Source organism: Calonectris borealis, chromosome 1, assembly GCF_964195595.1.
Source record: "Calonectris borealis chromosome 1, bCalBor7.hap1.2, whole genome shotgun sequence".
NCBI lineage: Eukaryota > Metazoa > Chordata > Aves > Procellariiformes > Procellariidae > Calonectris > Calonectris borealis.
Genome location: NC_134312.1, coordinates 25,070,877 through 25,086,032, shown reverse-complemented (window position 1 = coordinate 25,086,032; position 15,156 = coordinate 25,070,877). Strand labels below are relative to the sequence as shown.

Below are 15,156 nucleotides of genomic sequence, written 5' to 3'. Positions count from 1 at the left end.
ATGTAACTCTGCTGGACTCCCAGGAAAGTTAGTGGGAGGAGAGGCAACTCCTTCCTATCGTGCAGGCTTAACCTTTTGTTTAATTTCTGTGAGAAGAACATGCTCAGAACATCAACCATCATTTATTTAGTTTTTAGTTAGGATTTACCATACAATTGAATCAGGAAAGTGGACAGAGAGGAAAGCTACTTTGTAAAAGAATCAGTTCAACACCATTTTAAATGCTTTAAGGAATAAGAGTAAGTCAACACTAATCTGTTGGTATTTGATCTTTTTTCTCAGTAACCTCAGAAATGTAGGAAAAAGAGGATGGTAATGACATGCCACGAAGCCCATACATGGTCCGTGCTGCATGGACACACCATGTACTCAGGAGCTCCCTGGAGAAGGAGAGCCCAAGCAGTTCTGATGCCTTAAAGTGGGCTCCCACTTTTTTTGAACACAGCTGAAGTCCGGCGACGCTGTGTTGTGGTCCTCTAAGCACATCTTCCAAACGTGGCTTTTCGTGGTGTGGGCATTTTGAACTACAGATAAACGAGACATGTGGCAGGAAACTTGGGCATCCTGGGAGTCAGTTTAAGCCAACTCCTGAACATAGTCTTCACGTCTTGAGGCTGACATACCCTCAAAGAAGGTGACTCTCCTTACTTTGCACACGGTGTAATCCATGTAATTTTTTAATATGCTATCACATGAAGTCAATGTGATAGCAATGCAGACCACTCAGGCTATTCCAGGATTCAGGCCATTTTGCTGATTCTATAGTATAAGCATCGAATATATAGCCCCTAGTGCAAAGGCTACCCTCTTTGGAAAAGCAGGGTACTGGAAAATCTTTGGGCTTAAAATAGGGGGGAAACCATGGTATGGAGCACTGAGAACCTTGCTAGGCTGGACGTAGGCCAAAGAAGCTTTGTGATCATTTCAGTGTATGCCAGAAAATGACCCAGTCACTGGCATCAAGAGCATCACAGAAGTACAAGTTAAGCATAAAGACTGATTTTATGGATATTCCAGTGGGCCATTAAATCAATCCATCAAACCGTATGCCTTTTTGCTAGGGCTAAGCATGAGTCTAATCTCCCAGGCTGGACAACTGTCAGGTGTAATTGTCTACAGATGAGTGACATCTATGCAGCATGAAGTGGAGGAAAAGTAAATTGCATAAGGGCAGTTGATCAATTTTCTTCATTTTCCATATTCAGAAGTCCAGCTATCTAGTAGGCCACCAGAATGCAAGTGGTCTCATGTACATAATAAGAAAAGTCCACTATGGTGGCAAAAGGAACTGAGATGATAAAGGCCAGATGACTGTCCGGATGAGCCCCACACAGACTTGTAGCTCGTCTGCTAAAATCTACTCTTCTCTGTCCAACAGTCCCAATCTTTCATCATAAGTTAAATTTTCCTACAAAATTGCTATCAGTACCTGCCTTCCAACCTGCCACATGTGTTAAAATGCTGAATTATAGCTTTTGATGCTTTGTTCAGCTTATTCCTTACAGTTGCTATGGGAAATAGCTCTGCTGCAACAGAATCATACTTCGATTTGTAACATTTTGAGGATGCCCTGCCCTAAATTTGAAACACTATAAAATGTCCCTTGACAGTTCATGCTGCTCAGGATTCCTAGCAACTTCGTTGGGATCAGTGAAGTACTGTACTAAAGGGGTTTGAATCTCAGCTATAATAAGCCACCAATGTCACTGGGTCAGTCAGATAACTGTGAGGTGAGGTCCTGCTCCATTTTTGTTATTCATTGTGCTGCATATTCAGTCCCCTGCATTTACTAACATAACAGAGATACTTTGCAAAATGTCATTGAGGCAAATCGCTAAAGGATGCCCTGGTCTAATAAGCCCCCATCCATACGAGGGAAGGTAGAGGATGGCAGCAATGCATCCTCGCATACTGTCCTCCCTGAGGCTGCTGCAAGCTCTGCGGCTCTTAGGGTCATCTCCTGTCACCAGGCTCCGAGCATGTTGCCTCCAAATCCAGATCTGGCACAGAGAGCAAGATTCGCTGCTGACAGCATGGCTTCAACTGGACAAAACTTGTTCCATCTCATCAGACTTCTGAGTGTATCAGCTTTAGCTTTGCTGATAAAAAGTCAACAAAAGGATTATTCTGTAAAAATCCACGGATTTTATTGGATCTCTGTGGGTGTGAAAATTCTTGTTTCAAAAAACATGCACGTCTTTGATAAGGGTATTTGGCGATTGGCTTGCCTGTTGAGACAGCCTGTTTTAAGCCCATCAAGGTTGTGCTGTGTTGTCATATTGTTGTAACAATGTTAACAGAAAGGAGAAAAGATCATTGTCGTTATTCGTCATTTGTCATTTTTCTAATCCCTTGATATGAATAAGTGTAATGTCACTGGAGAAGGATTTTTGTTACAAGATAAATGCCAAAGCTTGAAAGTACATTCCTCAGCTCTAGATTAATTGGGGAGAGGGATACAGGGTTATATCATCTGATGAATGCTTAGTCTTTTTCTTATCATTTAGCCAGCTATTTTTTTTCAGCAGTATCCTGTGATCTGGTTCGAGTACTCTCTATGTCTATTCAATTCAGAACTCCCTGTTTGAAGCTGATTTTGCTTAGTCTTAGCTAGAGCTGTTTGCTGTCTGATAAAGACATACGGTTTCTACTTTCTTTCTGCTGGGAATTGCTGCCCACTGTGCATTTTCACGGTCAGCTGGACACCAAGATGAGCTGCCTCCGTGTTGCCTTGGTTTACAGAGAAAAATATAATCAGCAGAAGGGGTATAACGGCTTTTTGTCAACTGTGACAGATACAAATGAAAGAAATACCTAGCAAAAAGACGCAGAGAATTTTTTAGCATGGTGCTATGCTGCACAACTGGAAGCACATTTGAAAAGCCTGGGTAAAGGGAAAAATATTGAGCAGAGCTTGGGCACAGGACATCCTTCCTGCATGCTACAAAGAAGTGACTTCAGAGCCTGCTCCCAGCTGGAGCATGTGTGTGCTTGTGTGATGGCTAAATGCATCAAGTGGAATAAAATCAGAAGTCAGTAAACCTCAGTGATTTGCCCTCACACAGAATATAAAGTGGTAACTGTTTCCTCCTTAATAATAGAGCAACTACAAATATCTTTCTGTGTTAAGTCCCTCATAACAAGTTTTTCTCAGAGGGGCAGGGTGGTCTGCCACTTCCCTGCAGTCTTCAATAACCTATATTATTATTGTTGTTGTTGTTATTATTATCATTATCATCATCATTATTCATTATTCATTACTCTTCATTATTATTTTCAGCTTGCTGATATTGCCTTTCCCACGTGTCAGCTCAGAGGGCCTTGGGGCAGCAAATCCGTATATCCAGCACACAGTAAAGCGTAGGGCTAATTACACCCCAGCCCTGCCCGAGGAGGGACGTGCAGACCCACGGCGCGGGGCAGTGCTCAGCCTCCCCACTTCCCACCAGTGGGCAGACCCCAGCTAGAGCAGCCCCCGGCGAGCCCCGTGGGTTTTGGTGCAGCCTGACTGGGCAGCGCTGGGCCTGGCTGCCCCAGGGTTTGTGGTGCACTGGGCGATGCCACGGGGTGCCCCAGGGCACGGGTGGCCGCTGCGCATGCTGCTGGTGCTTTGTGCCAAATGACACAGGTCCTGTGTGGGAAGTGCTCCCTGAAACCTGGGGTAAAACACACTAGCCCAGCTGGTGACACCTCCCCATCCAGACTGTGACAGGCACAGGAGCAGAGGGGCAGGATGGTGGCACAGCTCTCACAGGGGGAACTCAACATGCTGCAATTTAGAATCACATGCTGCTATTTAAAAAAAATAATTGTGGGGATTTGCTGCCCTCTGGCAGGATTTTCTCACAGCTCTGATTCTCTGTGAACTGCGAGAGCAGCGCTCGACGATCATGCACCAGCACAGCAAGGTGTCTGCTTTTCCCAGTTGGTTGTAGGCAAAGCAGAGCAAACTGCTGGGCACCGCTGCTGCAGCCTCCCTGCAGCCCTCCTGGAAAGCCAGAAGCACATGCTGATCCCAGGCAGGGGCTGGAGTAAGGGGCAGAACTGCTGGGCTGGCAAGACCCCCAGTCCCTTCTCTCCATCCCTCTGGGGGAAAGCGGGCAGCAAGCCTGACTCTCTAAAGTCGGTCCTTTGTTCCTTTGTTTGGTTGTCTCCTCCCAAGAGCCAGCCCACCATCTTCCGGCTTCGGCTGTACAGCCTTCTCGTGAGAAAATTCAGCTTGACCTCTAATGCTGACAAGCCCTGATGGCTTTGCTGAGTTTGATTTCTTGGTATGGTATATGCTTTCTGAGAGATACTCAGCAAATGGGGCTAATTTTCATTAACACCATTTTCCAAAAGGCCCATTAACGCCAATATGGCACTTGTGGATATGTGGTTAGTGGTTTTGAAAACCTGGGCCTCCTCTTCACTAAAAGCAAATTATCGTGAGTCTCATGGGTGAGACTTCTCTCATGAAACGTTGAGTTCTGCATGTTTACACTGTACTGCAGTGGTCCTGTGGCCTGCCTGCCTCGTCAGCAGGAGGAACAGGCACATCTTGGACACTTCAGAGTGCCCTGATGTCTCAAACTGGCAGATGACTGTATCCTAAAAGCATCCATGGCTTATTAAAAGTACCTAGGTTGGCTACTTTGGATGTTGATATTTTCGCTGCAGGTACCTGAAATTAGGTCATGCTAGACCTACCCTAAAACAGCAAAGAAATGGGGGAGTAAGGAGGTCCAGAAAGTACCCCAGGTACATAGCTATGACTGATTGTTTTTCTGTTTTGAGATAAAGGAAGGATAACATAGATGCACTATTCCCATTAGAATATATAACAATCTGGCTGCCCATATGAAACCCATAATCCTCACCTCCAGCAGGTCACAATCCCGGGAGAGATAAACAGGCCAGGACTGAGGAAGAAGAACTACAAAATACAAATCCATGCTCATGACGGCTGATTGTACAGCTGTACGGGATTTCCCCAGGGTTTTGAATGCAGGGGGGAGCCTGGAGTTGGAGGATGGATAAGACCCACTCTCTCTTATATGTAAGTATGCAGGTTTTACTGTATATCTGGTTTCTTTTCTGCTTAACACAGACATAAGTGGCAGGGACCTTGTAACTAATGATTCTGCTTGCAGCAGTGGCCACAGGCCTTAGCATGAAAGCCCACATTGCACAATGCAGTGCTGTGCAGAGCTATCAGAGCTGCTCTGGAAGGCACTAGCTCCATGTGATAGTGCAGCCAGGCTAATAAATAGCTCAGAGCAAGCTTTCATGGATCTGCTTTATTGCTGTCAGAGGTTTGATCTTGTATCCCTTTATGGTACTGCAAAATGACAATGAAATATGTGTGCTTGTTTAGAGCTATTTGGAGTATCTCTGGCTGGCACTGTACTAGACAGGTCAGGGATGTTCATGAAACTGTGAAGATGGTGATAAAAGTCAGGGTTTGATTTTATAGTTACCTTTGTTATTATTGAGAAAGCTTGAAGAATAAGGAAACCATTTCTTCATCAACCTTTCCAACTGCAATAGCCACAGCCACTAAGACACCCTGGGGCCCACTGAAGTGATAGCAACACCCTCAGTGATTTCAGTAAGACCTGTATTGATGAGATGAGCAACTGTGGTTATGCTGACTTCCACAGACTTACACTGATTTCCTTCAGCTGGGAATCTGCCCCCTTTCTTTGGGTTAGATGGTGCCCACTTTGTTTCTTCAGTGTTAGCATGGTAGAGACCTTAGAAGTGGCTGATACCAATTCATATAGCTATATATGGAATAAGTGCCTCTTCTGTTATGTTCTACAGACAAACTGGGAGATCCGTCTAATGTTGTCTCTTAAGTATTGAAAATAAAGCTGATGTAATGCATCATTCAGCTTTCAGCCCATGGCACGGCTGCACATCGCATTCATCTGGACCTCCCTTACTATGGAACCAGCCCAACCACCGGATTGGGAGAGGAAGGCCTTCATAGCCGCCTGGAACGACTGACAGACCTGTGCTCCCTGAGGTACGACGTCATACTGAACCTGGAAATGTTCCATGTAGTTGGAAGCCCATTAGTTAAAGCAAGCGGGCAGAATGTGACCATATTTTCTTTTACTAGGCTCTGCTGTTACCCTTGCTACACATCACAGGAAGTCCCTGTTAATGGTGGCCTGCCCCAGCACTTCAGCTTGCAAACTCATCTGGAAAAAGCTGGCTGTGACATTAACTATTACACCCCAGCTACGGACCTCGGTGGATTAGCTGTCATAGACTGGGAGTACTGGAGGCCTCAGTAGGCCTGCAACTGGGATGCAAAAGATGTCTACAGAAGAAAGTCCAGGAAAGTCATAACTAAAATGGAAGGGAATATTTCAGCAAATGATGTTGAACATTTAGCCAGACTTCCCCCTGAAGAAAGTGCAAAAACTTTTATGAAGGAAACATAAAATTCCTAATTGCTTTAGGAATGAAAATCAGACCAAAGGGCCTGTGTGGATACTGTTTATACCCTGACTGTCACAATTACAATTTCCGTGATCAGAACTACACTGGTTCTTGCCCAAAGAGTGAAGTTTTGAGGAACAATGAACTTTCCTGGCTCTGGGATAGCAGTGCAGCCCTGTATCCTTCCATTGGCATTAAGAAATCTCTTGGAAACAGTCAAAACATTTTGCACTTTTCTCAGTTTAGGGTGCATGAATCCATACAGATTTCCTCCATGACATCCCAAGATTATGCTTTGTCCTTATGTGTGTGTACTTGACTAGGTCATAGAGATGAACTTTTATTATTTCTCTCTATGGTAAGCTTTTGCTGGAACAATGTGGACTGCAATCATGCTTTAACCATTCTTACAGATGGTGCATCAGGATGGAAAACCTCCTACTTGGGCCAGCTCTGCTGGTTATGTTAATTGTCCACATGCTTTAAGGAGCTCAATGTTCTGAAGAAAAAATGCAGTCTCAAATACCTATTTTTTTTGTTTTAGTTCATCACTACGCTATACTCAAGCATCAATTTGAGTGGATTAAAAGGATTTCAGCAATTTGATGTAGTATGTAGCAGGTGGTTAATACATGAATCCTCCCTCATGTACTTTCTTCTGCTCAGATATGCAATCGCTAACTAATCCCCAGACAGCTGCCCCTTTTATAGAAGGGAAACTGAGACTGAGATGTTAGCAACTTGCTCAGCGTTACGTCAGAATGGGAAATTGAAGGCAGCAATCTTTCTGCATGCCTCCATCTCAAAAACATTTAATTTAGTCCCATACCTACCTTGGAGCAGGCAAACGGTGCACCAGAACCAAGGAGTACTGCTCACATCAGCTGAACACACACAGACACAAGTGTTTTCAAGAGAAGTGTCCTACCCTAGTCCTTCCTTATGTAATTCTGGACATCCTCCCAGAAAGTGGATGAAGACAACAGGTTTCCTGTGAAAAAGCAGCATAACCTGTCTGTCACAGCCCTGGCTTAGTTCTCCCCTGTAGACAGTGACTGCACTACCAGCAGGTCTCAAATTCTGTGTTTCAGAGTTTAGCAAGTGAGCTGTATTCACTTTTTAAAGGCTGTGTTCAGTCTTTGAGCCCAGGTACAGAGTCTGAAGCTGGCACCTTGTCTGGGAAGGAGCATTAGCTCCCTCTCCTATTAGGTCCCACTACTCCCCTAGCACCACCATCACCCACTACACTTCCCAGTAAGGGGCTGCGCTTCTCTTGGGCTTGAAGGCAAATGCCTGTTCTTAGGCATTAAAGGAGGTGTAGGCACCTGCTTTGGTGCTTTTATCCAGCTTGCCCTTCCTTAGCTTTGCAAGAAGAGGATAGATGGACATCAATAACTGCTGCAGGCTGGTGTGCATCCCCTTTGCCATTTTATAACCAGTTTCCACCTCTTTTCCCCCTTGGGCAACCAATTCCTGTGAAGTTTTTCTACTTTGATTCTTGATGTGCTGTGGCCCTCAATCTCCCTTAAATGGATGATGATGTCTAGGGAGTCACTTGCATATCAGTGGTCTTTCATCTTCAGTGCTTGTGGCACAGTAATTCACTTGTTGCTGATCCTTAATCGCTGTTCAAATTAAGGATAAACACCCAAGCACCAAATACCCTCCCCCTTAAAGGCTGTGATATGAGGAAAAGGTACTGTGAAAGACATCTCTCTGAAACAAACATAGAAAGAGCACGAAAACTGAAACTGAAATTCTTAAGATTCGCAAAGTGTTGCATTTTCCCTTTCATTTAAGGTTGCACAATGCCAGCATTCTCCCTCCTATAGTGTGTGCCTATTTACAGTCACTTTTCTAAGGTTTTTACAAGAAGCTGAGTGAGCTCCTAGGGAAAACAGCAAGAACAATGCATGCCTTTGGAATCACAGCTTTCAAATTGGAGAGGGACGGGGAAAACAGTGGATTGATAGAACAGAATGGCTCTCTCCTTCCCCTTATCAGCAAAAACAGAACTGAGGGAATGCTTTGGGGAATTCTCATGTTAAAAACCCCACTTTAATGAAAAGATTTTAGTTGCTTCTAGTAATTGATGAGATATCAAATAATTACAATTAAATTTTGCATCAAAGTAAATTGTATCCCAGTGTTTGTTCACTTGCTTATTACCAACATCTCAGGCAGTACTTAAGTTTGCAACTTACGATTAATAATCTTTGTACTCTAGACAGCAAATCTTTAGCCACAATAAAATATAGTTCATAGGGACCAGAATGAAAAGAAAATGTAGTCCGAGGGACAGCCACATAACAAACCATTGGATTACTTTAGAAAGGCTGTGAAATGCTGAATTAGCCTGACAGTAATGTCTTTATTCTTTTCACTGTAGCAAGAGCTTATCAACACTATCGGAGAGAGTGCCCTGGGAGCTGCAGGCATTGTTATTTGGTGAGATATGAATTTAACTTCTTCAGAGGTAAGCCTGTGCCTTGTACAAGATCCTTATTTACCCTATTAATAGACACTGTCTGACTGCACCAGTTCCGAGTACTTGGTACCAACAGAGCTGACTGCTTAACCAGTCTTTGCTGTCCCCCAGTCTGGATGACCATGGAACATGGTCAATTCTTCCTGGCTCAACAAGGTCTTGCGAGGCTCACAGGCAACTAGTGGTAGGGAAGGAAGCCAATGGCTAATACCAGGCATTCTGGAAGACAGTTCCTCAATATTATCTGTTCCAGCTGGATAAAATACCAGGAAATCTGCTAGAGCCTGATTAGCACATCAGTCAGACCAGATTAGGTATACCAGTGGTGCCTAGCAGTTTGTCTGGGAACTCTATTTGTGCCTGTGTGTGGGCAAGGAAAATGAAGCAGGCTGTTGAGATCAGATGGAGAGGCTTTGTATTACGTGATATCAGACCTAACCACATTAAAATCAAAGATTGATTTCTGAGGCTCCGTCATGTCCTGGAGCTTTCAGACAGCCACACATCAAACTTTGTCATGAGAAAAGACTTGTCCTTAAAGCTGTGTGAAATGGGTGTTCTGGGCTGCTTTTCTCCTGGCGAGTAGCATAGAAAACCCAGCCAGCATGAGAATGAATGGCTGAAAATAAGTGTTCAGTTGTCCTCTGTAAATTCAATTACTTCAGCCAATTTTTGTAAATATTCGGCTGTGGTTTCTGTCAGAGTGAATGTGAATAGGAGGGTGAACTTCCTTCCAACTTAGTCAAGTGACAAAGGCAAGGCCCTGGAGCATCCGCTCCGGACCCCCACACTCTTGCCACACAGCCACTCTGTCATCACCTGCGTTTCTAGCATACATCATGGCTTCTTTGTAGATCTACAGGCTGTGATGTTTTCTGAGGAGTGCAAGTTGCTAAAGCCCTTTGCATCTCCATTGGGTTATATTTTCTGTATAAGACTTCTTAATAACCCTTTAAATTAATCAAATTTAAATTATCCTGAAAGAATTCATTAATGCCACTTACATATTGCATGTTTTTCAGAAAGAGAAAGGGACAAATAGAGTGGTTAGTTTGACATCAGCTAAAATTTCTTTTCTACCGTTCACAGAGTAACTGCACAAAAGTGCAAAAATTCGTTGATTCAGAATTAGGGCCCTACATTATCAATGTCACAGCAGCAGCTGAGGTGTGCAGCAGGCATCTTTGTCAGGACAATGGATGATGTGTGTGAAGAACCTGGAGAGCCTCGCCATATCTGCATTTAAATCCTAAGAGCTTCCGGATAGATGCCTTGGAGGACCAAGGATCTATTGTGAGAGGAGAAGCATCAAATGAAGATCAGGAAATAATGCCAGAGACATTTGTCTGCCACTGTTATCAGGGTTATGAAGGACCTGACTGTGTGGAAGTTAAAGTTGTGGATGACCATACAGGGAGCTCTGCAGACTCTGTCCCACCCAGAAGATTTGCAGTGACCTGTCTGCTTCCTTTGCCTTTGATAAGTCTTTTCTAACTGCTGCTTAGTCAAAGGGCTGGTTTCAGTCAGTTGAGAGGGATGGTGGAGTGGATCCAACAAAAAGTCTCACATGTTCTGCAGCTGGGGACTGGTCCCAGACGTAACCCAAACCCCGCGGCTGCACCCTGAGGTGTAATGCCCATAAGGCACCAAGAGAGTGGGGCACCTTGAAGGCTGAGTCAAAGACACACAGGTCATAGGAATATGTCTTGATCCCATCTTCTGAGATTAGACTGTTTAGGAGGCTAGAGGCCAGGTTTCTGCCCGGCTGACAGCCACAACCAGGACAGCAGAAGCCTGCTACTACTGGAAAAAATAGTACGAGGTTCACTTTTTCCCTTTGTAAAGAGAGGAAGAGTCTACCCATATCTGCCTTTTACTGGATGGCATACTGGATAGAGCATCCTCCCAGAAAATGGAAGATGGTGGGGAGGTTTCTAGTTTCTTTTCCATTTGAGTGAGTTCAAGTCCACGTTTTCCTTTTTCACATCCCGTGTGATGGAGGTGTTCACGCTTTGAGCTCTCCACTAGGTAGGAAGGAATGAAAGAGTCAGGAGATCAGGAGAAAAAAGGACAAGTCACACTCTGTTGATTAGTGTATTTACTGAGAAAGGAATGCATATGTTCTAATCCAACAACAAAGAGTCTCTCTGTGGTTTTTATGCCATGACTATTTAAAATAAAATTAGTAAGTAGTGCTGGGAGCAGGAACTCCACCTCAGCCAGGTCTACTTCCATCCTGAATCTGTGGCAATACTCCATCGACTTTTAAATTTAAAGCTAATGAAAGCACCCCAAGGCTATTATAGAGATGCAATCAACAAGGATCAGGCAATTTTATCATCTCTAGCGAGAAACTTATTTATGTCCCAACTGCCAATGTAAGATCCATCCTCTGGAGGGAGTGGAGAGGCTCCCAGGGCTCTCCTTCCAGTCAGCAGGGAAAAGAATGCTCTTTTAGAGGTGACCATGAGCAGAAAGCATACCTGGCGTGTCTCCAGGGCACTCTGTCAACCTCCAGCTTCTCAGCTTCCCAGCTTCCCAGGGGTTAAGTATTCTTGAAAGAGAATTTACTTGAATGAAACAATTACAAACCACTTGGTTATTAATAATATACATGAAAATATGCACACATATAATATATATATGTGAAATAATTGTGTCTTTATATATTAGAATCTCTGTAGCTAGAAGAAGAATAGACAAATAGGCATAAGACAAATAAGGGACCTATGAGACCTATGCTGAGTTCCCTGCTTTATTCTATTTGACCCAGGCAAACATGAAACAAACCATCCAACTCCCACTGGCCTCCATTATTCCTTTTGTCCCAGAACCTTAAAAATTCCATCAGGCTTAGACCTTTGTGATTTTGCACCTCTTAGCAGCTTTTCATTCTTCAAACATATGCTATTATCCTCATATCTAACCTCAGTGAGTTATTGCTGTAATAACTATGTTAAACAAATGATCGTAAGGTGAACAAACACTATGTTAATAGAGCTCTTGAAGGCAAGTGAGAAAAACTTACATTAATTTTTTTGACAGAACTCTTTTGTAGAAAGAAATATTTTAAATTCCATTTAAGGTAGGGAAGACTGACTAAATCACAGCCAATCAATAAGAAATAAATTGAGTTTAGAATGATCCTTCTTTAAAAGAAAAATAAATAAATTAAATTCAGGCTATTTCTTTCAAAAAATAAATTAAGGAGATCCACTAAAATTTTTCTAAAGCATATTTTTATAGTGAAGAAAACTAGAGATATGCTGGTTGAATTTTTTTTGGTGGAACAGCTTTCTCTCAGACAAATGCAGTTTGTTAAAAGCAAAGTGCTGATTGTGGTGGATTTTTCAAGAGAAGGTGTAAAATGATTCATTTGACTTCCTGCTTGTACTGAAGTACATGCTAATAGGAAACAAATGTCTTTTAATGTTTTCTGAGCGGCGTTGGAGTAGATGTTAGTTTTGACTCTTCATGCTGTCTTCATCAAGGTCACATCTTACCGCTTATAGTAACTAAACAATGGGAAGGAGAACCAGTGTTTTATAAAATCAAATTTCAAGCTCTTCTGCGAATGTGTTAAATTAGCAACTGTCTGTAATACATTAATGCACCTTATGTAAATGTTATGATATTCCTTGGTATCCAAACATGGATGCAGGTACGCAGGCCCAAATTTCTCCCCTGATATATCCATTGAAGTGGGACAAATAAATTAGAAGCTAACCCGTTAGGGGAGAGGGCACCTCCTGAGGACCATTTTAGGTACAGTGGGGTTTAGCTAGTTTTGATGTAAAAAGAACTTGGACAGACACCATTGGAGATGGCAGTTTTGGACAGAGGACCCTATGTTTCACCTCAGTGCCAAGTCAGGCACATAAGCCCTCATTTGGATCTGGGCCACGTTTCCTCTTTAGGCAGAGGTACAATAGCTTTTTGTCAAAGCACAAACCAGCTCTGTCATGTTGCTTCCTTCCATTGAGAGAAAGAGGGGTTTTTTTTTGCCCCACAGACTCAAATAATTTTTCAAGTGCTCTCCTGCTATTCTGCATGCAGAGGAAGACCTCAAAATCCAGGTTACACTGAGAATTGTAATTCTTAATTATTACAGCCCAGGTAGGCAAACAACAAAGCAGAGGCCAGTGCTGGGCTTTCAGATATTTCAGAAGTATCTATCAAATTTCAGTCTCTCTCTCTCTCAACAGTATTGGCAGGCCAGATGATTTGTTGAGGATAAAGTAACGGAGATCTTCGGCGTACCAGTGACCACCTGGTCAGGATGGTACAGTGATGACTTCCCAAACCACAGCAGGTCACCCCCAACAGCAGGGTACCCCCCATGCAGAGCCTGTTCTCATGGGGAAAGCTGAACCAGGTGCTCCTTCTGACTCCTCTGCTATCATCCCTCTCCTTGTGAAGCCGGAGACCCTGGCTATGTGAGATCTGGTAGAGATTCATATCAGCTTGATCTAAGATCAGACCACCTCTCTTCTGTTCTCCTTCTCTCTGAGGAGCATTTCTGATTTCCTGTTTTATAACTTTTTGGATTTCTGTTTTCTTCTCTTTGTGTTTTCTGTTAGCTACATTTCACGATCCTCAACTGATGTGCTGGTATTTGCAAATTTATTTCCCAGGATCTAAGGTCATAGAGCATCCTATAAAGAATTAGGCTGCTTAAACTTCAGACTGTGGGTTCCTGGTATCCAAACCCTTAAGATTTAGTCATGCCAAAACTGAGTGTTATGGTGACTAAATTATTTTATGGATTTCAGTAGGAGTTAGGCACCTAAACAGGCCTGAGAACCTGCGCCTGGGCTCTCAGCAGCTGCATGGTTAAAACTGTTGCACATGCTATGTAGAACGTAATGCAGCATGTCATAATAAAACTGACGGTGGAAAAAATTATTCTAGCTGTAGGCTTTTTCTCTGCAGAGGATCAGAGATCACTTTATGTTATTATACCTAGTAAATGGCAGTGATAAAATTAACTAGTCTCTGTAAATTCATGAGAATGGATGCTTTTAAGTATAATAAACATACTTTCTCTTATTATAGTACAAATTGTCATTCTTCCTTTCATGTTTTGAGAGGCTAAACATTTCTTAGTAATATCATGTCAAAATAATAATATATGAAACTAAAGATCAGAGGAAAGCTGATAAGCACAGAAATATTTTAGTCAGTGCTTTTCATGGTCTGACCCAAAGCCATGTGAAGGTCAACAGTAAGCTTCCCTTGGTTTCAATAGGCCTTGCACGGAGCTGGGATGCCTCCCAAGGAATTACAGCACAAGGGTCTTGAGACCTTGATGGGTGCCTCTTCCATGGCAGAACATTCCTAAAATAGATCAGAAGGCATGCATTGCAAGCAAAAACAAGTTTTGAAGAAGATTGTGTAGGCACCTAAACATAAAAGATATCTAAAAAGCATCTAAAAGAGCTTATTATCTAAGTTGTTAAAGGTTTTGATAAGTTACTAACCATTTAGATAACCAATAAATATCCTATGTGATTGGTATTTAACAATATTTATTGGTATAAGGTATGAGAATAACCTTAAATGTTCTTTCATCTAGCCAAAAGCTTAACAGTCAGCTAAAAATCTGCATGTATCTCACTAATAATGGAAACCGTGTACAATTTTCAGTACATCTAGTCTTTCAGCAGAGGCAACCAAGGTTACTGAAATGGTTTTGTAGTTGTGAATGAGAACAGGACATAAGGAAAACTGCTCTGACATTATTGCCTGCTGATCGCCCTCCTAGGCTCCTCCATGAGTCACTTTGAAATGGGAAATCAGACACTAATTATGAAATTTGGAACATCCATTTGTAGTATTCTCTGGTATTGACATGCTGTACCACAATTCCCACTGGCTTTATGTTGATAAAGATATCTTCTCTTTTTGCTTCTATTTATTGTCATCCTGGCCAAGGGCAGGTGTTTGAAACTGGCACCTGGTTGCAGTCATACCATGAAGTGGCTGTGAAATTAATGGCCTTGTTCCTTCATCTAGATCCAATCAGACAAACCCCATCTGCACGTGTAGCCAGTTAGGAGGTACAGATCCAAGTGACAGCAAGGTTAAGTTAATTTTTCAAATTAAATCAGAAATTCTGATCCGGTGTAGGCAGCCCTTGTCTCAATCATCCTAACTTATTCAGTACTAAACTATTTTCCTCCCATTTGCCTCAAGGCAGCTGAAGGGTAATGCTGCACCTTCTTGCCCATTTCTGC

General features: G+C 42.8%; 1 protein-coding gene across 1 annotated transcript; it reads left to right on the top strand.

The window, feature by feature from the left end:
- Window positions 1-5,886: 5,886 nt before the first annotated feature.
- Window positions 5,887-10,414, top strand: HYAL4 (hyaluronidase 4). Its single transcript, XM_075140612.1, is given in 5 exon segments — window positions 5,887-5,986; window positions 5,989-6,440; window positions 6,443-6,790; window positions 8,822-8,908; window positions 10,010-10,414. Coding segments are annotated over 5 exon segments (1,392 nt in total).
- Window positions 10,415-15,156: the final 4,742 nt, after the last annotated feature.